Raw genomic sequence first — 27,184 nt, 5'->3', positions numbered from 1 at the left:
TGCATGAATACAGGCCTACTCATGAAATGAATATAATACTTTTGTAACTTCTGGCCTATATTTGAGCCTGAATGTGCAGGGATTCCCTGAGGCCTGAAAAATATTTCAAGGGTTCCTCCAGGGTCAAAAGGTTGAGAAAGGCTGCCCTAAATACTTCCAGTCTTTGCACTGATTGATTGATTGATTATGTGCCATCAAGTCATTGTTGACTCTTAGTGACCACAAAGATAGATTTTCTCCATGGTCATCTATCCTTAATCTGGTCCTTCAGTTCTTCCCCCGTCACCACTGTAACTGAGGCCGTCCACCTTGCTGCTGGTCATCCTCTTTTTCTCCTTCCTTCCACCTTTTCCAGCATTAGACCCTTCTCCAGAGAGCTAGGTCTTTGCATAATGTGTAGGATAATTTCAGTCTCGTCATTTGTGCCTTGAACAAGAACTCTGGTTGATTTGTTTGATGATCCATTGGTTTGTTTTTTTGGCTGTCCATGGTATTCTCAGGAGTCTTCTCCAACACCGTATCTTTGCATATCCTAGTTCATACCTCTTTTTTCTATCACACAGGCTAAGCATCTTTTTTTTTCTTTTTCTCATCGTTTCCGAAGCATCCCTTTCCTTATATCATTTACAGCATTTCTTTCCTACTCCTCTCCTTCCATATTTTCCCCCAGCAAGAGGCTAAAAAAGTGGTTGAAGGCTGCACCCCCTGATGCAAAGCTGTGCAATGCTTTACATTTGAAGGAGAAAAGTTTCTTCAGAGCACATTTTTTGTGCTTATGGCTGGCTATGTAGCGCCTTAAGGCAGCTGAGTCTTAAGGAGGGCCAACAGGTGCTACACGCATGCCTCTGCACACTCCGAGGCATCTTTGCCCTTGGAGCACAAAGAGCTGTACCGCCCCAATGTGGAAGCCTTAGTAGGCCTTGTAGTTGAAGGATTTGGCAGCTATCCCGAGGGTGGTGGCTGGCTCCAAATTTATATCTCATGGAAAGGAGCCTCTGCAAGATTCATAACTCTTGGCAAACACTGACAGAGGAAATATTGAAACATGGCGAAAATGTGTTCTCTCAAATGCCTCAAAATATTGCATGGTTTACAGTTGCTGGCAGTCTTCATATACTGAGGTGGTTAATAAATTTCAATATATTAAGTTTATGGAAGGTCTTCAATCTTGTTTTAAGACTATGAGTTGCTTCTGTCAAATAAAGTGAATTTAGCAGTGGTAGATGATTGTCAGGATCTGCCTGCTACCCAGTAAAAACGCAGACGCTAGCGTAGGCTTAGGTTCTGGTTTTATTTGAGTAACAGTATGCGTGCCCTTTAAGAAAAGTTGAGAGTGGGTGGAGCGCGCCAGAACGGGATTTAAATAGCCTGCGCCGGTCAGCGCTCCACCCCTTCTTACTCCGGGTGCGCCCCCGAGCCCCATCGGTTCCATTGCCGGTAGGTGAGGGGTCGTGGAGCCCCTCCTGTGCTCCAGGCGTTTCCTTGATTGCTTCCCTGGCCTCAGGCGCGCCTCGTGGTCTGGTCTTGTCAATTACCTTCTTTGCAACATTGTATCTTTCTCTTCCTGCCTCTGGCTAGAGTTGATACTTCGTTGCCAGCACCTGTTGCTCTCTTTTGTTACCTAGTTGCCTTTTCCCTTAATCCGCCCGGTACCCATTTCCCTGCATTGTCATGCGAGCCGTTGCGATGTCACAAGCATCGCAACGGTGATCATGACATGCTGCCCCCCTTTGAGAAGGTTAGGCCGCTTGGCCATAGTGCACACTGGGCAGGATGCCACATACGTCTTGACATCCTTCCTCAGCGAGGGCCACCAAAACTCTCCGAGTCAGGTGTAGAGTTTTCAAGAACCCGAAGTGACCAGCCTGTTTGCTGTCATGCGATCTGTTGAGGATCGCCTGCCGTTGTAAGTCGGGTACATATAACCTTCCCTCTGCCCATGCTAGGTCCTGGTCCATAGTGACCTTGTTGGGGTTGGCAGGGAGCCAGGGGTCAGATTTTAATGCCGTTATGAAATCTGCCTGTAGCCCACCTGGCATTTGAGGTTGCTTGCATCTAGGGGCGGGTTGCGTCGTAGTTGTTTGTGAGGGGGGGGCAGGCTGTCCCCGAGCGCGACCCCGGGTGACCGCTGCCATACCCAGCTGGGAATCGGAAAGCACCGTCCCTACGATGTCGGAGATAGGCTCCGCATCCTGAGGCAGTCGGGAGAGTGCGTCTGCCAGGAAGTTCTTTTTGCCTGGTATGAACTTCAGCTGGAAGTTGAACCGGCTGAAGAACTGAGCCCAGCATATTTGCTTGGGACTGAGGCGCCGGGGCGTACGGAGCGCCTCAAGGTTGCGGTGGTCTGTCCAGACCTCAAACGGGCAAGTCGTCCCTTCTAAAAGGTGACGCCAAGCCTCCAGCGCTGCTTTAACTGCAAATGCTTCCTTTTCCCACATGTGCCAGCGCCTCTCTGTCTCCGAGAATTTCCTTGAGAGATAGGCGCATGGCTTCAGGATTCCAGCGGAATCCTTTTGCAGCAGGATGGTGCCTATTGAGAAGTCAGAGGCGTCCACCTGCACCACAAAAGGCCGTTCGGGGTCCGGGTGAGCTAGAATTGGCTCCACTGTGAACAGTGCTTTTAGCCTGTCAAACACGGTTTGACAGGCAGGAGTCCAATTAAGTACGGCCCTCGGGTTTTTTACCTTGCGCATCTCCCCAACGCCTTTGGTCTTGAGCAAATCAGTTAAGGGTAGGGCAATTTCTGCGAACCCCCTCGCGAAGGACCTATAGAAATTCGTGAACCCGAGGAAGCTTTGAAGCTGGTGCCTGGTGTGTGGGCGTTCCCAGCTCAAGACTGCCTGAACCTTCGCGGAGTCCATCTCTACGCCTTTGTCAGAGATTCTGTACCCTAGGTAGTCCAAGCGCGACTTGTGGAATTCGCACTTGGACAGCTTAGCGTAGAGTTTGGCTTTCTGGAGCTTAGTAAGGACTTGCCTCACTAACCTCTCATGTTCCCTCTGCATCCTTGTGTAGATGAGGACATCATCCAGTACGCCCTTGAATAGGTGTTCATGCAGTACCTCGTTGATGAGTTGCATGAAGACCCCCGGGGCCCCCGCAAGACTGAATGGCAGTACCTTGTATTGGAAGGAGCCCAAGGGGCAGTTGAATGCCGTTTTCCACTCGTCCCCCTCCCTGATGCGGATTCTGTAATACGCCTCGTGGAGGTCGAGTTTGGAAAACACCCTTCCCTTTGACAGGTGTGCTAGCATGTCCTTTACGAGGGGTAGGGGGTATTTGTTGGATAGGGAAGCAGAATTTAATCCACGGTAATCGGTGCATAGTCTCAGGATGCCGTCCTTCTTTTCCCGAAATAGGACGGATGCTCCAACCGGCAAGTTCATTGGTTCTATGAAGCCCCTGGAGAGGTTTTTGTCCAAGAATTCCTGCAGCGCCGCTAATTCTCTCTGGGTCATGGGGTAGATCTTGGGCTTGGGTAATGGGACGTCTGGGAGCAGTTCAATTGTGCAGTCTGTCTTGCGATGGGGGAGTAATTGGTCCACCGCCTCTACTCCGAAGACATCTGCAAAGTCTGCATATTGCTCCAGCAGTCCTTCTGGGGGGGGGTCGTGGGTATGGTCGACGACTTCTGCCCTCCCCACCGTCGGAGCAGATGGTTTGTCTGGTGTCGGTGCCTGGTAGACCCTGTCTTTGAACTTGATGGAGCATGTCCTCCAGTCTATGTGTGGGTTGTTGCGTGCTAGCCAGGGGATCCCCAGCACTACTATGGGTTTCCCTATCTGGGTTTCCACAAAGTCTATGGATTCCTTGTGGGTGCCCATTGTCAGGGTGACCATTCCGGTCCTCTGGGTGGCTGGTCCCCCCCCCCACTGTAGAGCCGTCTAGTTGTTGGAACGCCAGTGGTTTAGGGAGGGGGGAATAGGGCAGTTTTAGTGCGGCGACAATATCCGGGTGGATCAGATTTCTGGAGCACCCAGAATCCACCAGAGCTTTGACCGTAATGGCTCTAGGGCCATAAGAGAGTTTAATTGTCCCTGCCAGGATGGAGCAATCGTCACTCACCCTGGGGTTGTTACGCCCCTTCTTCACCACCTGCCCAGCAGTGCTGCTTAGAGCAGGTGGGGAGCGTTTTCCGCCGGCTGTTCTTGGGCATCGATTGCATCCCCTGCGAGGTAGGCATCCGCGTCCTCGTCCAGGGTTGCTAACGCTCCTGTCAGGCGTCTGGGGGGGTTGGATGGCTTGTGCGGCGTCTTCGGTGTGGGTCTGGGTGGGTGATCCGTTGTCCTGTTTTTGTAACAGTCCGCCGCTCGGTGGCCCGTCTTCCCACACCTGGTACACTGCCCACGGGCAAGCCTCCATTGTTGGTCCTGGGGCCATGAAGCCCTGCGACAGAGTCTCGTGCTTGGCCCCTTCCGCTCGGGGTTGTTGGCGGGGTGGGTATGGTGCCTTGATCCCCTCTTGCCCCCTGTGCCACCTCAGTCTTGGAGCGCTTGCCTACGATCGTTGCCAGGGACTGGAGCGTATGTTCCAGGTCTCGTACCTTGGCTTCCAGGGCCATGTCCTTGTCTGGCGTGCTCCGGTCTGCCAATGTCGGGACAGGAGCAGGTGTTCAAGGTATCGTACCCTGGCTTCCAGGGCCATGACCCTGTCTGGCATGCCCTGGTCGTCCGACGTTGGTGCTGCCAGATGCTGTCCGGTCTGTAGTCTTGCACCTTCCTGCTCGGGCATTTGGGGGTAGCGAAGCCTCCAGGTGGAGTAGGGTGTTCCCGTCCAGGGTCCTGCTCCACCGGCCCATGTGAGGAGTTGCTGGTCCCTGACTTCGTCTTCCGTCAGGGCTCTCCCGTCTGGGTTTGAGCTCCAGGTCTGGAACTGGGGTGCAGTGTGGGCAGGGAGGGTGTCCGTGTCCCATTCCGGGTGCACCACCTCCAGCAGCTGTCAGGTTGCCTCTGCCTCTTGCGGGCCGTCCTTCATGCCTCTGGTGCGAAGTGCTGGCTCCATTGCTGTCCCCGGTTCCGTTCTCACCAGTTGATCTCCCGTGGAAAATTTTCGTCCAGTGGAGCTTGGCGACTTTGGTTTGGTGACTCTCAGCTTTATGTCAGGATCTGCCTGCTACCCAGTAAAAACGCAGACGCTAGTGTAGGCTTAGGTTCTGGTTTTATTTGAGTAACAGTATGCGTGCCCTTTAAGAAAAGCTGAGAGTGAGTGGAGCGTGCCGGAACGGGATTTAAATAGCCCACGCCGGTCAGCACTCCACCCCTTCTTACTTCGGGTGTGCCCCGAGCCCCGTCAGTTCCGTTGCCAGTAGGTGAGGGGTCGTGGAGCCCCTCCTGTGCTCCAGGCGTTTCCTTGATTGCTTCCCTGGCCAGTGATGGTTCATTGCCGGGCGATCAGGTTCGTAATCTTTTGACAGCTCGGGCGCGCCTCGTGGTCTGGTCTTGTCAATTACCTTCTTTGCAACATTGTATCTTTCTCTTCCTGCCTCTGGCTAGAGTTGATACTTTGTTGCCAGCACCTGTTGCTCTCTTTTGTTACCTAGTTGCCTTTTCCCTTAATCTGCCCGGTACCCATTTCCCTGCATTGTCATGCGAGCCGTTGCGATGTCACAAGCATCGCAACGGTGATCATGACAATGATCTGATGTTGGCTTCTTGGTTTCTGAGTTTGGTTGTTTTCTTGCAGAGGTTTCATTACTGGAGTGGTTAACATCATCAGTGCAAGAGTGAGAGAGCTTTTCTGGCTGCTCTTTATATACTGTACACTAGCTTGCCCTACTAGTCTTGGTGGGGATGTGGCTTCCTCCTTGATGGCTCCTTGAGTAGGGTATTGTTTGTTCCTCAGTTGTTTATCTGGTGCTGTTTGGCAGGTGGGCGCAGGCTGCGGACAGGCACTGGAGAGTGTGGGTGGGCCAGTAAGGGTGTGGTGATGAAGTTTTAAAGGTTAATAAAAGAACTCCAAGCAGCAAACAGCAATCTTGCAGAGTAGAAGTGTGAACCAAAAAAGGAGCTTGCACATTAAGCTTAATTACATTCAGAAATAAATTCAGTCTTCACACTGTAGTTAGATGAAGAAAAAATAGAGATAGCTTACTTTTGTTCAGTAGATCTGGATACAGGTAGGTTCATAGTAGAAAGTACTTAATCATCACTGGTTCTTTGTAGACACTTTCTATAGGGTGAGAGCTGCATCCTGCAGCAGCTCCTGCTTGCAGGCCTGCCCATGAGGTAATGGAGATTGTTAATCCCCAAGCCCAAAAAGAAGGAGGAAGTGGAAATCAGGTGACCCATGTGACATCCCACAAGCACAATAGAGATAAGTCTACTAGAGAAACCCCCTTACTATGCTTGTAAGACAATGCTGAGTTGACCCCTGATAATTCCAACATATGGGTGGGTGTTGGGGAGCATGGAAGGGCCGGTGAGGGCTGTGGGTGGGCCGGCACAGGCCACAGGTGGGTGCTGCGGAGTACAGACAGGCTGGTGAGTCTCACCGTTGGGCGCTGGGGTGCTACAGAATAGCACTCCCCAGGGACTTATGGGAGTGACTTCCAACCTTCAATGCCAGCTTCCCCATAGCTTGTGGGAAACTGGAAGGTCATAAATGGTGATGATGTGACCCCAACTTGCTGTGACGTCATAATCACGAGTCGGGTGCCTGAGTGCCTGGGTTATGATCATGTGACCATGGGGACACTGCAACAGCTGCGACTTCGTGGATCAGTTGTAAGTCCCCCTTGTTCAGCATCACCATAATTTTCAATGGCCACTGAACGAATGGTCATAAGTTGAGAACTACCTGTACTGATTTAAAGCACTATCCATCTTCCCTGAATCATAATCAGCACAAAACAATGCCAGCAATGCCAAACAATTTGCTGTCTCTGTTGTGCTGCCCCCAATCAAGTGTTGTCCTGATTTATGCTCCTCCTGGTTGGCAAAGGCTTCCCAGGAGGTGACATATGGTTGGGCTTTAGCAATGATAAATTCTTTGAGAGGGGGGATTATTTTGTTGCACTGTTTTTGTGTTTCTAACTTTGTATGCTGCTCAGAGTCACATATGTGAGATGGGCAGCTATATAAATTTACCAAATAATTAAAATAAATAAATGATCCATCAAAAGCAATTGTAGCATCCTCCTGCAGTGATCCAAAACCACACATCACCTCCTGGGAAGTCTTTGCCAGCCAGGATGGGCATGGGTCTAATAAGCAGGTGGCCAAGCTCACAGTCATGAGGACCCTGTCCACTTCCTCAGGTCCAACAGGTTCAAACTCCTCCAAGGTAACATGGCTGAACTGCATCCCAGACAGCTCCACAGGACCTGTACAAAGGCCAGCATCTGACCTGAAACGAATCCAAGCAATTTTGTCTGACAGATGTGTTGAGGTTTTCCTACTAACAGATTAAGACTGCTATATGTGCCTAATCATTTTGGCCAGGTTAAAGGTTGTATTAGATTGTCTCCTCTCACATGCTTCATGCAAATCACCTGGCGGGGAGGAAACCTGCCCGGACTTGTTCTCACTTCCTCTTTGCTCTCTGCCGGCAATGTAGGCAAGCAAGGCTTGCTCCAAGGGAGCTAAGTCCTTTAAATATGTTTTGCTTTTGTTTTGTTTTCTGTAAATAAATTATTTTTATAGAAATGCTTGGTGTGTGACTTTTTTGACCTCTCCTGGGCTAAAGGCTTTCCCAGCATCTGCCAACAAGATGCTCTACAAAATCTTCCACACGGCCCTGTAGGTGCATCTCCATATGGACCATGCAGACCTAATCTCATCTCTGAGATTGCCATTTCTGATCAGAGAATAGGGCTCTCTGATCAGGGTACCCCTGATCAGGACTCAGATGTAAAGAGCACAAAGTCTAACTGTAGCTAAACTCTCCCTTACTGATGAACAATGGCCTGTCTTCCATATCTTTATCTGAGACTTATACCATCTGCATGTGCTCTCTCACAAAAAAATCCTGCTCAAAGTTGGGTTCAAGAGGTTTTACAAAGATTTGTTTGCCATCACCGCACAGGACACAAAAAGTGACATTGCAGTGTTGGAAAATGAAGGGCTTTCTCCCATAATCACCACTAAAGGCTGCATCATCCACAAACCCAGTCATTAATTGTTTAAGCAGAAACAGGCTTTCATGACTGTATGCAAGGCTGCTTGCTGAAATGCTGTAGACCTTCATCCCCAAATGATCAATAAGATATCTGGTACTGGAGGTCAACAAGGTTTTCGCTTGGTGCAGTGCTACTTTCATATGCTTTATGAAGAGAATGGCCAATAGAAGTTGCGTTTTGTAATTCTCATGGCTGCCCTTTATCCAATAAAATTAATTTCTGCTCTGTATGAATTTAATTTTCACATAAACCATTTTAATCAGCAGCTGTTTCAAAAAACAGATGCAAAGGCCCCAGCAGATCCCATTTACAACTACTGGCCATGTGTCTCACTCTAGCCCTGAAAGTGAGGTTGCCTACGGGCATCAGCCAGGTAAACTCCGTTTTTATAAAATCCCCTACCTCTAAACTGGATCCCCAGCACATTACTGCCAAAGTTGAGAATCAGTTCAGTTAGTGGGGACTTTTTGTAGTTCTTTGGGTAAAAAGAATCTTTTAGAGGCTCATCCACATAGTTTTTAAATTCATATACAACTCTTTTGCCCTTTGCCCCCAAATATTTGATGGTGAATCTTTCTTTTCAAATCTCCTTTTCAGTCTGGATACTCTGACATGACCCCCTTCTTTAGGGGCTTTCTCCTTCCTTCCACCCTTAAACATTTCCCCATACAGTCTTACCCCCTATCACATTCATTAGATGGAGTTATGTGGTCAGAAGTGATCTGGATGCTATGGTGGTAAGTGTAAGGGTAGCTCTGAAGAATATCAGCTAAAATGTCTATGTAGCAGTAGGTATTTTTAGCAGTAAAATATCTCTGAAGTTTACTTTTCAGCATGCAGTTAAACCTCTCCACTTTAGTTTCACTATGAGTAACAAAATGGAGTAACACAATTCATATGGAGCAGAAATTAATTTTGTTGGATAAAGGGCAGCCATGAGAATTACAAAATGCACTATATATTATAGTGCTCTGATTTTTTTTCCAGAGGCCTGTTTAAGAGTTCTTGACATACATCTTTCCTTACATCAGTTTGTAGCTGCCTCTCTGCTTAACCTGGGGTAGCCCAGGCATATTTAGATAGCACTTCTGTTACTGATAAAATGCATTTTTCCACGGTTGTCTTTGGAAATTTTGAAACATCTATATGATTGGCCTACGACTGCTGATCCATCCCAGAGACTATTATTTTATTTCTAGGGAGCCTGACCATTGCTGGTTTAGGAAGAGTGTAAGTCTCACCCTGGAAGTGAGGAGTTGGCCTTTTCCTGAACAGATTTTTATCTTGTTTTCTGCCATTTTGAAATAGAGAATTAATACCTCCATTTTTCCCTACATTACCAGGTCATGTTATAACAGCTTCTTAGAAGTTTTTTTCATGCATCATTTCAAAGGACTGTACAAAAATCATCACATATTGACTTAAACCATAATTTTATTGCATGCAGGGTTCACAGGGGTGTTTCTGTTCCATTTGATGAAAAGTCTTCATTATTATTCTCAGATTTCTTTATCTCCATTTATACCCCATTTTGCAATGTGTATTCCTTTTTGTCTGGTCTATACTCAGGAATCAGAGCCACAGTCATCAACCAGACTGCTTGAATTACAAAGATCAGTGTTTAGATCAGTATTTCTCAACCTCAACAACTTTTAAGATGTGTAGACTTCAACTCCCAGAATTCCCCAGCCAGCATGTGTTCTGTAACACATGTTAGAGTAAATGAAGCATTTCTCTTAAAACTGCGCTTTATTCGAATAAATCAATTTATAGAACTATAAAAGCGGTAGTCAATGGAAGCTAAAATCTAGAAGCAAGTTCCTGGTTATTCTTGAAAAATCAGTTCCAGAAGGCAACAAATTTCCCTTGAATCAGCCTTCAGTCCCTGAAGGCTTGCTTTGTGTTTGTAGCCTGGCCTACTCTGTGAGAAAGTTCATAACATTTGCCATTTTCAAACTTTAATTCTGGTTATCATGTACACATCAGACATAGCTATTTTGCTTTGCTGGTGGTCCAGCATATTCAGTCAGAGGCAGCTTTCAAAGCAACCACTTAAAGTTTGCAAAAGACATAGCTGCTTTAGCGATTTTAAGAGAAATGCTTCATTTATTCTAACATGCGTTACAAAACACCTTTTCAAATGTTCACAGTCATAGCCCCATTAGCTAGTGTGGAAGTACCTTAATTGTGCTTTATGTCCTAGCCAAGGATTTCTTTAAAAATCACTGACAGATGCTCAAGATTGGTGGTTGGCAAAAAAAAAATCCAAATAAAAAGAACTCACTACAGGTGAGTTCTAAATGTAACCATTAATGTGTGATACAGAGTTTTCTGGTGCTTTAAAGAAATGAGAATGTGAAAAGGCTTATTTTTTTAGAATGTTAAAAAAAATACAGATTTTCAAGATTCAGACCAACAGCCTGGCAAATCAAAGTCACCCGAAAACTGCCTATGCATTCTTATATTTAGTTCACTTTGCATTATTTATTTATTTACTAAACATATTTCTATGTCACTGCAATCACAATGACTCTTGGCAGCTTACATAGAAAAAAACACTTTAAAGCAGACTCCGTATAAATGATAAAAGCACACTAGCACAACAACAATTCAGAGGAAAGAGAGTAAAAAAGACGGCCACATCAGATCAGGGGAGGGCTGTCCGAAACAGCTTGGTGTTCAGGAACTTCCAAAAGGCAAGCAAAGAGGGAATTAGCTTGATCTCCAGGGGGAGGTGGTTCCGCAGTGCTAGAGCTAAGACATAAAGGCATACAAAGGGCTCTGTGCTACTTCAGATTCAGTTCCAAAAAATTTTTAGGAGCCAATGCACCGGTGCTCTTCAGAGCTGCAGGAGCACCACAATTGCAAACACGCACACTCCAAAGCACCTTTTGGGAACTGAATCTGAAACACTGCACAACCCTAACTGTGCAGTGTAAAGGAAGACTGTCCTTGAAGTCAGCATAGATAAGGAGGTATTGATTTGTCTTGCTGTTGCTGCTGAGGGACTGATACCCTGCCCTGTAGTAAAATCCCAGGATAGCTTGCAAATCATATATAGTAAAGGTAAAGGTAAAGGTTTCCCTTGACGTAAAGTCCAGTCGAATCCGACTCTAGGGGGCGGTGCTCATCTCCGTTTCAAAGCCTTGGAGCCGGCGTTGTCCATAGGACACTTCCGGGTCATGTGGCCAGCATGACTCACGGAACGCCGTTACCTTCCCGCCGAAGCGGTACCAATTAATCTACTCACATTTGCATGTTTTCGAACTGCTTGGTGTGCAGAAGCTGGGACGAGCAATGGGAGCTCACCCCGCCGCACGGTTTCGAACCGCCGACCTTCCGATCGACAGCTCAGCGGTTTAACCCGCAGCGCCACCGCGTCCCTGCAAATCATATATACTCTATATAAATATGCCAAAATAGTTAGGAACATAGAAATAGCGAACAACCCAAGTTAGATCAGTGAAAATAGTACAAAATTCAAATCCTCCATATATTGCTGCCCTAGTTTCATTTCTGATATAACAGAAAGAAGAAATAATTAAATGGGCAGTAATCATATTAATTCATTTTAATTTAATTTAATTTAATTAAATATCATTTATCACTTAAACATTAATTGAAGAATTTAGTTTTAGCTTTGGCTCTACCCATTCTTTCTTCTGGCCTTGCTAGAAATTTTGCTGGTCTTCTCAGCAGCATCTACAGGAAGAATGTAGCATTTCAACAGAAGGCACATTAACTAAGACTGGCACTTCAATCTATTAGTCACAACATGAAAATAAGATCCCTCCATCCCTTGTTTAGTCATGTACTCTGTCCCCATGTTCTTTGTCAGGCCTGACTCGGTGGAACTCACTTCTGTCTGAGAGCTAGATAGTATAAAGGCTCCTGTTTTATAAAGGAGCTGGGATGTTGCTAGATTGGAATGAAACTCAGTAAATCTACTGCGCAGAAGAAGGTAAGGCAGGTCAGGACAAAAGACCGTACTTTAGAAGCAAGGGTCCAAAAGATGGGAGGGGGACATTTGCAGTGTGCTGGGATGGAGGACAATGACATTTGATGGTGACATCACAATGACATCAAGAAAAAGTGGGTGGCCTATACTGGCAATAAAGCAAGCAGAAAGTGTGGGTCTGGCCTAAGGTGTCATGGCATTATTTCTCCTGGTAGTCAGAAATGTTAGGGCTGCAGCACTTACCTAGGCTTAGACTCCTTTGGACTGAAGTCACTGGATACTTTGTGTTTACAAATATACAAATAAAGCAGCTCATCTCTGGTTTAGGCAAAGACTGTGATAATGGCATCTCACACCTGTAAGTCCACAATGGATTTCACATTGTAACCAGGCAGTGGACAATACTAAGTTGCTTGTCCCTCATGCTGCTCCCAGTTATTCCTGAAGCTGATTCTATGAATTCCCGTCCCAGTTGCAGCATATTGGCAATAATGCTGGGTTGGCACTCAGTCTGAACTAAGGTCGTCATTACTGTGCCTGGTTAGTAGTTTTCCTTCTTTCCACCCCTCCCAATCTGTGCATGGAAGGTAAGCATTGTTGGCTGGCCTGTGGGTGGAAGATCAACCAATATCTGCATGTTGTTTGTGGATAGCTCCCTCCTCCCACTTCTCTTCCTTGGCTTTCCTAATGTTTGCACAAAGCCCGCCTTCCTGCATTTTCTTGCTTGACCTTAATTCCATGTCCCTTCTCTCTCTCCACCCTCCCCCACTGAACCATTGTAGCAACAATGTCACAAAAAGGAAAGGGAATCTGTTGTTTCTTCAATTTTTCCTTCCACTGAAACTCAGCAGAAGTTTTGAGGCACCAAAGACATGAAAGCCTTCTCTGAGTTTTTGATGCTGCTTCCTGGTTATGTTGCTGTTCTGTTTCAGTAGGCGCCACTGTCCCTCCTTTTGACCAGACATCTTTTTGGGAGCTCACCTTCCCAGCACATCACTGTGGGGGAAATGGCTGCTTGGGCAGGCGTGTACTGGTATGAGGAAGATATCCTGTGTGAGCTGGCTCCCTCCTTGCCAGCAGCTGGGCTGCTTACAGCTTGAGCATAAATTACTGTAACAGATCATTTGCTTCCCACTCCTATCCATTCAATTTTGCATTCAGTTTAGATCTTCAGGACATAGCACCCTGGCCTTCTGTCTCAACCTTTGATTTTGGTCTCACCCTCGGGCAAAGCCCCAGGAAACAATTGCAGCCTTGGAGATTTATTTAAAAATTTCATTGTTTAATGGAAGCCCATTCTGGTTAAAACTTTTTTTTAATAATATCAATTCTTCAGGTTAATTTTCTAAGCACTGGGGCACAAGCATAGTAACCCCAATTTTTAAAACAGGTGATTGACATCTGCCAGAAACCTATAGTCTATAGGCTATAGTCTGATTGATATTATAGCCAAAGTCCATGCAAAATATTTAGCCAATAAATTAGAAAATTGGGATGTTTACAGAGGAATAGGCTGGATTTAGAGCTGGACATTCCATAACTGATAATTGTTTTGTTCTGGATCATTTGACAAATGTAAAACATGCTGAAATGGAATTGTTTTATAGTAAATTTTATTAAGTTTCAAGAAATGAATAAAAACTACAAAAAAAAAACCAAAAAACAACAAACTACAGAGAAAGGGGGGGGAAAACTAAAGAAGTGTGGAAACACAAGAGAAAATTTTTTAAATTTACAGAGAGCTGTGGCTTCCGACTTTTAACAGCAAGGATATACAAAACTTACATAATCTCTTACTCTATATTAAACTGAAACATCACATTATTTCTATAAGTCATTCCATTTAAACACATAATAAAAATCACTAAGTACAGTACTCTTCCCCTTTATATTAAAATAAAGAAAAATATGTATAGTCCTAAATATCTTTCTCCCCTCCAAAAGATAAAACATATTTAATTATTATTCCCTTCCTACCACTATTCTATACATTTCTGTCTACTATAATAAGAATCAAATTAAAGAGCACATAAGTTGTCTGCTATTATACTTAATAGTACAACAATTTTAATAATCCCAATCCTAACCCAAAAAACAAAGACAATTCAAAACAGTAATTCCGTATCTTTAAAAGGGAATAACATCAATCAAATCCTTAAAGCAAGCCAGATAAACATTCTTTAACCCTAATACAACAGTTTTAATAATTTTCATCTTAATAAATCCGAAAAACAAAGCCAATTCAAAACAGTAAATCCAAATCTTTAAAGGCAAATAGCATCAATCAAATCCTTAAAGCAAACCAGGTGAACATTCTTCAACCCTTATCCCACTTCAAAATAAACCAAAGCAGTTACATAGCCCCACAATGTGCACAGAGCTTTCCTCTTGAAAGAATCAAACAGCCCAACTGCCCCCTCAGAGATTCCAGGTTCTTTTCATGGTATTCCACCAGGAGATTGATTTTACTTATGGCTCGCAGATCACACTCTCCCTTAGATTTCTCCAATTCCATTATCCAGTCTTCATCCAGCTTCTCAATAAAAATCCTAATCTCAGTCTTAAAAAAAGCCTTTCTATCACTGTTAAATTCCTCAATGTCATCTACCAAATCCCCAACCTGATGGCACATTTTAGGCCTCATATTTTCCACAATGTCCTGGATATCTTGCATAAAAGCTTGATAGAAGTCAGAAGAAATCTGTTTAAAATCCTGGTGAAAGTCAGAAAGAATCTGTTTGAAATCCTCCATGTCTCACACAGTAGATTATGGCACACCCTAAGAGCTTAATCAGCAAAAGTTGAAGATACGGACAAGTTCCAAAGCATGTTTAGATAAAGTGAGAGTGAAATAGCAGACTGTTCTCAAGGAAAAGTGAAAACAGAAAGCTGAAGTTTCAAATCAGCTGACTCAACGTGTAGGAAAATGCTAATATCTTCAAATTTAACACAGAAATAATAACAGGAAGACAATTGTTTACTCTCAATCTTTGGAATTTTCTTTGGAAGGAAAACGAAATCCAAAACTTTTTTTTTTTAAATAAGCCCAAAAATAACATTAAGCACCAAGAGAACCAGCTTTTCCTCGCTGTAGAAAGCTCTCTTGGAGTACATATGCTTTAAAAAAATTGGCAATTTAGAAATGGGGTGGCTGGACTTAATGTCCCTTTAAGGCTACAATGGAGCTTGGAAATGGTGACATCCCAGCTTCCCGCTTGCTCTTACCAGTAGAGCGCGATGCGATCTTCTGGCTGCAAGCAGCCATCCAGAGGACAGATGGGGTAATTCCAAGTATTCTCCTTAATCCAGAGAATGCTAGAGGGCTTCAGGAAAGCCTGCCTGAGCCCCAAAAAAGTTACCACGTTGTCAGTTCTGCCCACTGGGCACAGCCGTTCAGTCCACCAATCCCACTGGAAGCCCCCCAAATTAAATTGTTGATTTTGTTGATTTTCATGCTATTATAGATTCTATTGATAGAGACAAGTTATGGGACAAATCAGATCAGCTAAATCTTGATAGATGATTATTGGCATTAATTATGGCATTATATACAAACACTCAAATACATCTTAGATTCTCCCCAGCAGGTCATCTAACAGACAATTTTGAGTTTTAAAAGGGTAAAACAAGGATGTGTGTTCATGCCACTCCTGTTCAACTTATTTATCAATGGCATTGTTTCAGCACTGGGTGGAGATTTCTTTTCAATAAAAGTGAGAGATGGGAAATTGTTATGGGTATTGGAAAAATATTGTTCTAAAAAATCTTTAAAATAAATGCTGAAAAGACAAAGGTGGTGGTATTTAGTAAAAGGAAAAAAAGAGGCATAAATAGAGAGGTGGGCAATATGTCATAGAGCAAGCCCCTTCTTACCATCATCTTAGCAATCTTTACACTATTTCAGGCAGTTAGCATTCTCATAAGTGGGCCCCCCAAAAAATCAAAACTGACCTTTCTCTAAATGGTGTATGAAAATTTTGGCATACAAATTGTGGCCATCAAATTCTAACTCTTCTAAGGAGTAAGTTAGCCCCTTATTTTCGGCATGCAGCAAATAATGCATGAAGGAATGAAACCCCCATGATATGGATTTTTTTCAAACTACAGTGTAAGTTTCTTAAACTATCTTAGATGTACCTAATTGTACACCTGTATCTTTTTTGTGTCCAGAAAATTGTATGCACCCAATTAAATCTAAAATAATGGTGAGAGCTTTTAATTACTGTGTTAGACTGCTTTTCACTACTTGACTCCTAGCTTGCCAATTTGTGCCCTTTGAAGCAAATGAAATTGATTTCCATACATCCTCTTTGTTGGTCATATCATAGGCATGCCTTTGGTTTTTTACCAGAGTATTTTTTTAAAAAATGCAAACAATTTAATTGATACCCACTTTTTAAGATCAGGGGTTTGGGTGTTTTTCCTCAAAGAAATCTTTCTAAAGCCCACACAAAATAACATTGCAGCTTTTTTGTATGTAAATATAAATAATAATTAAAAATTATTTAATTATGTAAATAAATAACTTTTTGTAGTTATTTATTTACATAATTGCTGTATTAACTATGCTATTTATATTTTAATCAATTTATATGTATTTTAATTATGGTGGCTACTTCCTTACCTAGGCTTTGTATTATTTGTTTTACTCTGTGGCTGAAACACTAAACAGATGGAATAATTGGGAGAAATGGTTCCTGTGCAGGCTGAAGAGGAAATCCTGTGCATGCTGGCTCTCCTCTTTGCCACTGGCCAGGCCCTCACATCATGAGCAGCACTCATTTGCCCTCCATCAGGATATACTGGAAAGTGGTACACTGGCTGTGGGAGGATGGCTTCATCTGCACTCCAGTACAGATCCAGGGTAAAAGTAGGGTAACCTCTTCCACCCTTCTTCCACAGGTGGCTGGCTGTCATGCAATCTGCCCTCCATGGTACTCTAGACGCTGGGGTGCTGGTGGCCAGCCAAGGTGGCTGGATAGGCACCTCACAGGTCAGCTGGTTGCAAACCCGATTCTGTCCTATATTCTCTGCTTGGGAAGGGCTGGTCTGCTGCCCTGACCCTTGGAGAGTTGCCCAACAAATGACACATGGTTGCCCCTTTCCATAGCAACCTTCATGCAAACGCCCATGCATTCCTCAGCACACTGTCGCCAGCACACTGTCACATTACAGTTCTGGATTGCCCTTCTTTGTTGGCTATATTGCCCCTTTCTCCTACTCTCTCGTTCTGTATTTGTGTCAGCACATGCGCATGGAGGGGTTGGCTCATACATAGCTACATGGAAGGGTTATGCCACCACTTTGAGAACAGGGCCCCAAGAGGGCAGGGGCTGGAGATGTCCACATATCATATCCATGGGTCTCCAGAATGTTTGTGCTGGAGGCCTTGGGGACATTGAAAGTACAAGCACCCAACCACCCCCAAGCTCTGCAGGGCTCACCAAGGAGACCCACACACAGGTGCAGGTCTATGTGCACCCTGGAGAGGAAAGGATGGAGGATGGGCTTCTTCTCTCCTCTCTAGACAGAATAATAGTTGTGGATGGAGCGGGAATCTGAGCTTGCCGGCTGACAATATTTGGGCTGCGAAACTCCCACACGGTGACAGATGTCAAGTCCAATTAAGCCACTCGCATCTCGTTGGCAATCCAATGGGATCGCCCATTGGGTAGCAACTTCGGGGGGAATCATGCCGCCTCCCCTTTGCCGGCCTTTTACTGTGCCTTTATATCCGGCCACTTCTCCGGGATAAGCCCAGTGGAACCAAACGGGAATCCAGCCGCCACTCGCTGCAGGCCGCTCCCCCGATTCTTCTACATCGCTGGCGAGGCTCGGCCCTCTGCTCGGGCTCTGTCTGGTCTCGGGCGTCGGGAGATGCTGCAGATCGCATCTTGAGGGGCCAAGGGAAGCAATCCAGCCTGGGTGCCTCCCCCCCGCCCCCCAAAAGAGAGTCGGGACTGGAAGTGCAGCGCAGGGCTGTTCCCGGCACCTGGACGCCGCCCGCCAGACCTGCGAGCCAAGAAGGTGTCCGTCGTTTGCACAAAAGCTTGGACCGCAACGAAGAGATCTGACTCCTCCGCGGCGTGGGAGCCGCAGACCGGGCCCGGAGACTCCTGCCCGCGCGCCGCCGGCTGGAAGGGCCCAGAGCTTCCCTTCCTGAAGCGCCGCATCTCTTTTGTTATTTGTTGAGGTCTGGCAGGAGGAGGGGGAAGCGGCGGCGGCGGCTTTCCAGCATAATTTTAAACATCAGCACAATTTAGCGTGATATACTGTAGATCTGCAGAGGTTTGTTTTTTTTTCCCCTCCCGGGGATCATGATTTTCTAATGCATTTTAATTTTCCTAGGAACATCTTGGTCTTTTGACAATTACTCCGTCCTCTTCCATTTCTCGATCTGCGAGGTTTTGAAAAGGACTCAGAACTATTTCTAGCAATAGGACATTTTACTTTTTACTTCTTTATTACACGTGGAACCCTTCTTCTTCTTCTTCCTCTCCTCCTCCTCCTCCTCCTCCTCCTCTTCCTCCGCCCCCCCCCCCAATTTATGTTTAATATGTTCCCCTCCTCGCATTTTATTTCAGGCGCAAAAGGGGTTGGAGGCGTTTAAAGCAAGATTCTCCTACAAGGTAAACTCCTTTAAAATATTAACATGTACAGGTGAAACTGGAGGCATTCCATCTAACAAACAAGAAAATGGCTTGTTTTGAGATAGCTACAGATACAGACTTTAACGGAATCCGTATTCCGTTCTTTGGTCTCGCACCTAAGCAAAGTTATTTGGAAATAAATTTCATGAAAACAGAGATTTGCTTCCAAGCTAAAAATTAGGCAAACCAGGTTTGCTTAGGACAACTTTCGCTGCAGAGCTCAGCTGACCAACATTTTAAATGCAAATATTTAAGGGCTGATAATTCTAATTGGTTTTCCTCCTTTAAATATTTTAAGCTCCCATTTTCATTCAAGTTGGAACATTTTCCTTTCAAAGTTATCCACCGAAGTGAAATGTTGTTTTGATCTGGATTTTCAAATTTCTGGTTATTACTAGTATCCTAAACATACGTTTCTTCAAAGGAAAAAAGCTGGCAGCTTCAGAAGGAGCACGCCTCTCCCGGTTCTCGTTCTCGGAGCGCTCTTGCGGCTGGGACCGTCCAGCCTCTACAGGAAAAACTCACTGGAACCGGGAAATCCAGTCAATCAAGCGACACTTTAGCGCCTTCCAGGCCATTGTTTGCCAAATAAGACTTTATGCGTTTGATAGATGTTACTCCTCCCGCCCCGCTTTGCTTTTCAGTTGGCTCAGAGTGACAGAGCAGTTTGCTCTTATTTCTTCCCGTTATTCACCGCCCGCCGTTTGGCAGCTTTAGAATGGCTTAAATGTGTGCGTATCCTTTGACAATGAAACGACTTAGAGCAAAAATCTTTATCTTCCACTTGGATTTTCGATAGAGGCTTTCTGAAACGGTTTCTTGTCATCCATTTTCCCTATCATTAGTATCATCATCATCATCATCATCATCACGACCACCACCCTAATATTTCCCACCTAGGACCCTCTCGTTTCTCATCCCTTTCTTTTCTCAGCTTCTCCTTCTCCTCCTCGCTCTTGGTCAGGGGTCCTGGCCCCCACCTGCCCTTACTCCTCCCCTCCTCCAACCCAGACACATAAGGGTGTCTCCAAGGTGGCTATTCTCTGGTTGTCTGTCGCTGCTGCATTGTTTTGGGTTCTGCCAGCCGCCAAAGCGTCTAGGAAGTTCCCTAGCTTGGTTATGCTGACAGATGGAGCCCGCATGGAGCTATAAATCCCCCCAGCCCCGCCCCAGCCTTCAAAGGCACGTCCTAAGGGGGACACCCTTGAGCCTCGGGACTGGTGCAGCGGGCATTCAGGATCCTGCCCCTCCCCCCAGCCTACCCATGGAGCGGTCGCTCTGGTCCACGGATACCCCCAGGCGAGTCGGCTGCCAAGCAGGTACCGCCGAAGCTGAAGAGGCATTTGCCAGGAAAGAAGGCGCGCGGGGACTAACGGGCGGGTCTTAGGCGGCAACGGGCCGCTGCCCACTTCCACAAGGGTTCCAACGGGTTGCTTCAGATACACCTGGAGGGGCTGCGCGTTCCTGTTCAGAAATTTTACCGAAGAGTCGAAACACCTGCTGAGCGGCGGATCCACTGGGCCCGGGGAGGGGTGGGAGATGCTGAGGAGTCCCCTGCGGACACCCCCAGATCTGTCACATCCTCCTGCTCAGTCCTTGGCCGGGCGCCCACTCTGGCCAGCAAGGAGGAGGAGGAGAAGGAGGAGGAGAAGGAGGAGCTGCGCCAGACAGCCACAGTCTGGAAACTGGGTCTGTCTGGTTCTGTGGGGCAGCTGTTTTCACAGGCGGCCAACAGAATTTGCTTTCCGGGGTCCCGGGAAGGGACGGTTCCCATTCTGGGTCCTTGGCTCCCAGCTCAAATTCGGGCTCATGCGACCGGTGGAAGGGGCGCAAACAAGAACCAATCGGCAGCAGTTTCGCCCCGTTCCTCCAAAAACCAACCAGGAGGCCAGAAAGACCTCAAAACTCTCCCGAGGTTCTTTGGGAAAACGCTGATCGGGTCGGTTGCTTCCCGGCCAGGGCGCAGAAAAATCTCGCAACCCAGACGAGACTAGTTCGCAGGGCAGGCGGTGTCGCTTTTGAACGGGGCTCCGCAATTTTCCTAACCGAGGAGCCAAGAAAGACAGACGCAGTTTCATAAGGGTCTCGCTGAAAAGAGCCCTCAGAGGACAGTCACTGCTGCTTATTTTTCAGGGAAAGCAGTCAGGACTCTTTAAAGGACAGTAGACCTGAATGTCGAAAACACCTTCTGGTGTTTTTTAGGAACGCCTGACATTCTGAACGGAGGTGCAAATGAAAAATAGTCGCATTGATCACAATAAAAACAGCCCTAGCGACACACTGCCGTATTAGACGAGGACGAAAGTTCAGACAAAACACTTCAGTTTTCCACTGTATTTGCTCTCCAGTTGATCCAATCATTGTTACTATTTAATAATCATTAGATTATAATACCTTTATTAAACGAGACCCTTTTAACGAAGGCCAGGGTGTTGTTATGTTGCGGAGGAGAGCTGATAGTGGAATGGGAAGTCGGCGGGCGTGAAGGTGGCGCAGGGCCGGTCTTTGCTTTCGGAGCTGGACGGGGCGGCGGCCGAGGTCCGGCTCGGGAGGCCGCTGCTGCAAGGCCTCCCCCAGGTGTCAGCCTCCCTCTCTGTCACGCCACCCCAGTCAATGGCGGCAGGCAGTCTCTTTCTTCCCTCAGCCTCGGCAGCGCGAGCGAGGCTTCCCGCGAACCGTCCGAGGCCTCCTTGCAGCAGGCAGGTCCCTTCGTTCGGGGTCCTCAGACCCACCGGCTCGTGCGCGCGAAGCAAGCGGGCGGCACACGCGATCGACCCAGCTCATGGTCCCCAGATACACCTCCTGGCTCCCGCCGGTAGCTTCGGACAAAAGCTGCCCTGCCTGGGCTGTGGAGGAAGGGAGGGGTGGCGGGGAAGGCAGGCGCGCCGGCGGGCGGGCGGGCCGGGAGAAAAGCGCTAGCCGATGTGCTTGGCTGCCTTCCCGCCTATCACGAGCCGGGCGGGGGAGAACATACGGCGGGCAGCACGAACTGACCCCCCATTTTTATTTTTATTTGCCTTCCCGCCTGGCAGATGATGCTGAGCCCAGACCAGACAGTGGACTCGGACCACCCGTCGTCAGCGCCGTCGGACCCGGAGTCTCTGGAGGCCAAGGGGCTGCGGAGCTGCTGCGCCTCGGACTTGGAGGCGCCGAACGGCGAGGGCGCAGGAGGAGGTCGCTCAGCGGCCCATCCGCCGCAGCCGCTGAGCCGTGAGGAGAAGCGGCGGCGCCGTCGGGCCACGGCCAAGTATCGGTCGGCCCACGCCACGCGGGAGCGCATCCGCGTGGAGGCCTTCAACTTGGCCTTTGCCGAGCTGCGCAAGCTGCTGCCCACACTACCCCCGGACAAGAAGCTCTCCAAGATTGAGATCCTGCGTCTGGCCATCTGCTACATTTCCTATCTCAACCATGTCCTCGACGTGTAGGGCAGGCACCCGGGGACCAGGGCCCGCGGGGAAGGTCGGTAGGCAAGGTGGACCTCGGGCAGCTGGACACGATGGACAGGCCGCCGGGTCCCTCCGGAGCTGCCTCCGCCGGGGCTGGATCTTGCAGGCGGCGCTCCTTCCCCTGTTTAAGCCCACAGAGGATCCCTCTCCCTGTGGGGTGGGCGGTCTTGGCCTGTCCCTTCCTTCACCTCCCCTCCCCCCTCAAAGTTTCCCCGCGGTAGGGTCCCCTTTCAGCAGTTTCGAGAACCCGGCGGAAGCTTGGCGGGAGATCCCTTGGCTTTAAGCTCGTGCCTTAAAGGGCTTTCCTGAATCGGGCCCGAAAAGAGAAACTTGAAATGGAAGAGTTTTCCCTCCGGGGGTCTGGATGGAGAGTTGGCTTGCCCCCGGGCCGCCCAAAACAGGAGCACATCTTGTGTAGAAGGTGGGGTTCTTTTCTTTTCTTACAAGCAAACCCATTGATAATACAGACGGTCAAGTGCCCCTTTCTCTGTATCCAAAAATAATAACGATCTCATTTACTTGTGACCTTAAATGATCCAGGAGTGCTGTTAAAAATAATTTATTTTTTAATTTAAGTTAGCAAAAGTAGACTATTTTTCCCCAAGACTATTTTTTAATTTCTGAGGGTGGTTAAGATTTTGCGTTGAAGACTTTGTGCCAACTGGTTTTCTATAGTCAAGTGTTTACATTTTCTTCTGTGGAATAAATGTCTGACTCTGGAAGTGTTCACTGGAAACCAAATTGTGGTTTTCATTTTGCTCTGGTTTTATTGAACCAATGCCCTCTTTTTAAATGTATTTTATATATTTGGATTTGTCCTTGATAACTTTTTATTTATTTTGTGTGTGTGGAATCAAAATGCTAGCAGTTCACTTGAAGGTTTTATTTTCAAATAGAAATTAAAACGTGTGTTGTTATTCTGATCTGTAATTCTGTCTAAAGAAGTATTTTGGAAATAACTGATAAGGGAATAGTTTTGCTTGTCTGTCTTTGTGTATGCATGTGTGCGTGTGTGTGTGTGTGTGTATTACAAATTTTGTTTTCCATATTAAGGAAGAACAGGGGTACTTTTTTTTATGACAACCAAAAAATTTACAAGCAGAAAATGTTTTATGCTGTTTTGCTGTGAATCTCTTAAAACAAGAAGTATGTCTGGGGGTGGGGGAAAGAACATATCTATTATCCAAAGATTTTAGTCTTTTTCAGGGTTTTATGGTGTGTGTGTGTGTATGTGTGCGTGTGTGCGTGTGTATGTTGCTTTGTATAAGGCAATATTTTGTAGTGCAAATAGAGAAATCTGGTTTTTATCAGAAACATTTTTCATATCTCTCATGGATGGTGCACTGTTTTGCATATAAATAAAAGTATCCAACAAAGCTGATTTTCTTTCTTTTTTTCCTGTTGGTAAGAAGGAACAAAAAAGAAAAGAAAAAGAATCCATTACATCTGGAACACAATACATTATCATGTAATACATAATAATAATAACTGATGGATGGATGGATGATAGATAGATAATATTATATATGTGTGTGTGTAATATATTACTGTATATTATATTATGATAAATAATATCATAATTATATCCTATGCATATAAACATCCTGTGCATTACTCATAAGTAATTCCTACTGCATTCAGTACTACTGCATAAGTATATTCCTTGTCTTCGTCTTCCTCTTCTTCTTCCTCTTCTTCCATATTCCTTCACTTAGAAGTTAGGTTTTCCTGTATTTGCTGAAGGCCATTAATATCCTTTCAGTCTATAGAAAAAATATGATAGGCAGAAAGCAGTGTTGAGTCAGATGGGACATTTGGTCACTGCTCTTCAAATAAAACCTGAATTCCACCTCTAAGGCCATGATGAATCAAATACTACTAAACAGTGATGGTTAAAAGTGAGGTGATGGAGTTGGTAAGCCTTTAGTTCTAATTTTATGTCAGACACAAGTTCATTACATGTTTTAAGAGTCCAAGGCTGTTTCCCCACTAATTACTTACAGCATCACCTAACTATTATTGAAAAGATAATGAAGCCTGTCCTTACTGCTGTTATTTTGACACAATAGTTGGATGAGTCTAAAAGATTTGATATGGGGATACTACTACTCTACTGTACCTGGTAATGAAGGTTTGGAAGCAAAGGTGAGTCTCAGTGGATTCCACTCTTGGGCCTCTCAGTAAATGGAATGGAATCAGGCAACATAGGAATACAGACCACGGATCTGCAAACCATGTAGAGCCTGATGTTTTTACCTGACAGCTATTAGAATAGGGAGTATCAGAAAGTAACTAATGAGAAAGTAGAGAATGATACAATAAATCATTACATTTAAAGAAGGAATAACATAAAATGAAAAGAGACAAGGAAAAGGGATGGGGTGGGATGCAGGGCTATTCCTCATGGCTGCATGAATGTGCTTCCCTCCACTCTTAGAGCTGGCAGAAAAATATGTAGGGTTAAATAGCTCTACCTCAAAAATTGAGCCCTATTCTGCCTTAATTATGGACCAGTGACTGGTGCTATCCTTGCAGATTTCATGTTGGACAAGTAAGAAAAGCAACTGATAGATTGCCCCAGCTTTATTTTCCTTCCCACCAAGGCTCACTTGCAGGCAGGAAAAATGTGTGGTGTGGGACAGGGTTGGGCAGGTGTAAGCAGGTCCCTGGACAGAGGGTTTGGCGACCTTCCAAGCTGCCCAAGAGACAGATCAGAACAATGCAGGTCTTCATGTCTGTAGCTGTCAGGTGAACTATCTTCGCAAATGGTCTAGCACTGGAATCCCAAGTGATAGATCATTGGCATGGAGCACCTCCATGGTTCCCACAAATTACTTGAGTCAAAAGGGAAAACATACAGAACTCTTGTTAATTTCACTCCTATACACTCTGGAATAGCTGCAAGGATTTGCAAAGAATTACAAAGGATTACAAAGAATCAGAGACAGAAGAGATTCAAGAGTAATACATCAGATGGAATAGATTGAGATTCCAGTTACAAAAGGACAATAAAGCTGAAAATTGATGTGACACATGTATCCCAAATCAATGTGCCACAAAGGAATGTGCCATGGCTGGCAGTGCCCAAGAACTGCCTATGGAGTATGCAGAATTGTACTGGAATAGACAAAAATGCCTTCCTCCAAGTAATGAAAAGACAGGAAAAAGTAGAGCCATGCAAAATTCCTTGTCAGCAAAACCAGTAAAAAAACCTGTAGTATACTCATTATGGTAGAATTAGAAGCACACCATTTGTACACCCTGGCTGTTTCCCAGACCTTCTGTGCAATACAGAACTAATGCCAGTACTGTTTTTCAAACACAGGTCTAGCACTCTTTCAAAAAGAGCACTGCATTTGTTTATATAAGAAGGTTGCATAATACTTGATCAGCACTGTTCTGCAAGCCAATCAAAAATGGCCACAGAGAGCAGTACCTGAAGAGTGCAGGTGAAAGGGTGTGCCCACAGCAGCCCAAAGTGGCCAACAGAAGCTGGATTAATCCCAGTCTTTGGCTGCACTAGGAACCTTATTTGATTACCTATGCTAGATTGTGTCCATGATGAAAATTGATTGGGAGGAGAGAAAAACACTAAACTTGGAACAGCTAAATTCAACTTCAAGATGCCTCCACTATGGGCTGGATTTGAGAAAGAGGTAATGGACATGTCATATAAAAATGGTCACAGATCATCTTCCTGCCACAATTAGAGGGAAGTGAAGTTGAACCGAGAGTCAAGTTAGCATGTGAAGAACAGAAGGAGAGAAGTTGGATAGAATTAATGTCAAAAATGAGGAGCTGAAAAAGTAAAACATAAAGATTATACAACAAAGTATTGAAATGCATAAATATCTGGAATTCATGGTTAAGTCAGTAGAGGTTAAGGGAGATAATTTAACCATCTTAAAATTAAAGTAATAATAAACCACTTGAAAATCATTACAGATACCTAAAAGAGATAAATCAGTACAAATGCTCCAGCTCCAGGCTTGCTTGAAAGGTAAGAAAAGATTATAGGAAACCAATTCTGGATTTTCTTGCCTACTCTTCAAATTAAGCTTGAGATAGAGATCAAGCATCTGGAGACATTAGAGAGAAGAGAAGGAGAGAGAGAAAGAAATAGAGATGGAGAGCTGTCTTGCCTGTGGATCAGTTCTGTTCAAAAAAGAACCAACAAACTACTAAGGGAAACAGGGTAGACCATAAAGTATAGATGTCTGAAAACAAACTTTGTGGACCATGTAGGTCTTTTCCCTACTTGTAGTTTTAATGGGCACTAGTATGTCCATGCAACTCCAATATTTTCTCTTAATTACTTGACACTGGGATCTAGTTCCCAGCACAACTGAACCAGTATTTTATCCTCACTTCATATTTTGGATTAAAAATATTTTTCTTGCTTAAACTTACAGAGTCCCTTGTCAGCAAGAGGCTATATAAAATCTATATCAATTGCACCCTATTTTTTTGGCTGCTAAGACAGGTGACCTGTTTCTAGATCAATGCAGGAGTGACACTCTGCCTCTTCCTACTGGTCATGGGTTGGCATCTATTACAGCCTTTTCTGTTCAGACCTGGGTTCTCATCATTACAATACTCTGCTTCCCCCACCAGCTTTTCCCTATCCACTTCTTTTTCTTTTATCCCACCACCAACCTACTGCACACAAACACAACATTCTACTTCAGCACCTTATTCCCCAAAAGGGCTGGCTTTACGGAGGGATGAGGTACAAAGTTAAAGAATTCAGAGAGAGAAGTATTTCCAAATTCCAAAGATTTATGGTTAATTTATTTAATGCAATCTAGTTAGTTCTGCCTTCCAACACAATGCTCAAGTCTTCTGATCCAACATACATAAAGTACTACGAGTCCCTAAAATTAAAATGGGAAAGTGGGGTGGGGAGTACAGGGACAGATTTGTGCAAAACTGTAATGTGAAATAGTGCAAATCAGAAAAAGCATTCATGTGGATGCAGCAGCCCTAAAATGTTTCCCAGCAGCATGCTGGTACT

General features: G+C 45.5%; 1 protein-coding gene across 1 annotated transcript; it reads left to right on the top strand.

The window, feature by feature from the left end:
* The first annotated feature begins 21,756 nt into the window (after positions 1-21,756).
* NHLH2 (nescient helix-loop-helix 2) lies at positions 21,757-23,508 on the top strand. The gene has a single exon (XM_063296659.1). The coding sequence runs from the start codon at positions 21,757-21,759 to the stop codon at positions 22,147-22,149; it is 393 nt and encodes a 130-aa protein (XP_063152729.1). The 3' UTR covers positions 22,150-23,508.
* Positions 23,509-27,184: the final 3,676 nt, after the last annotated feature.

This window comes from Candoia aspera, chromosome 2 (assembly GCF_035149785.1).
Source record: "Candoia aspera isolate rCanAsp1 chromosome 2, rCanAsp1.hap2, whole genome shotgun sequence".
In the NCBI taxonomy this organism is placed as follows: domain Eukaryota; kingdom Metazoa; phylum Chordata; class Lepidosauria; order Squamata; family Boidae; genus Candoia; species Candoia aspera.
Note: the sequence above shows the minus strand (reverse complement) of the source record. Positions and strands in the feature narration are given on the sequence as shown.

Excerpts from the sequence above, each read along its gene's own strand:
- NHLH2 (XM_063296659.1), top strand. The coding sequence starts at position 21,757 with ATGATGCTGAGCCCAGACCAGACAGTGGACTCGGACCACCCGTCGTCA.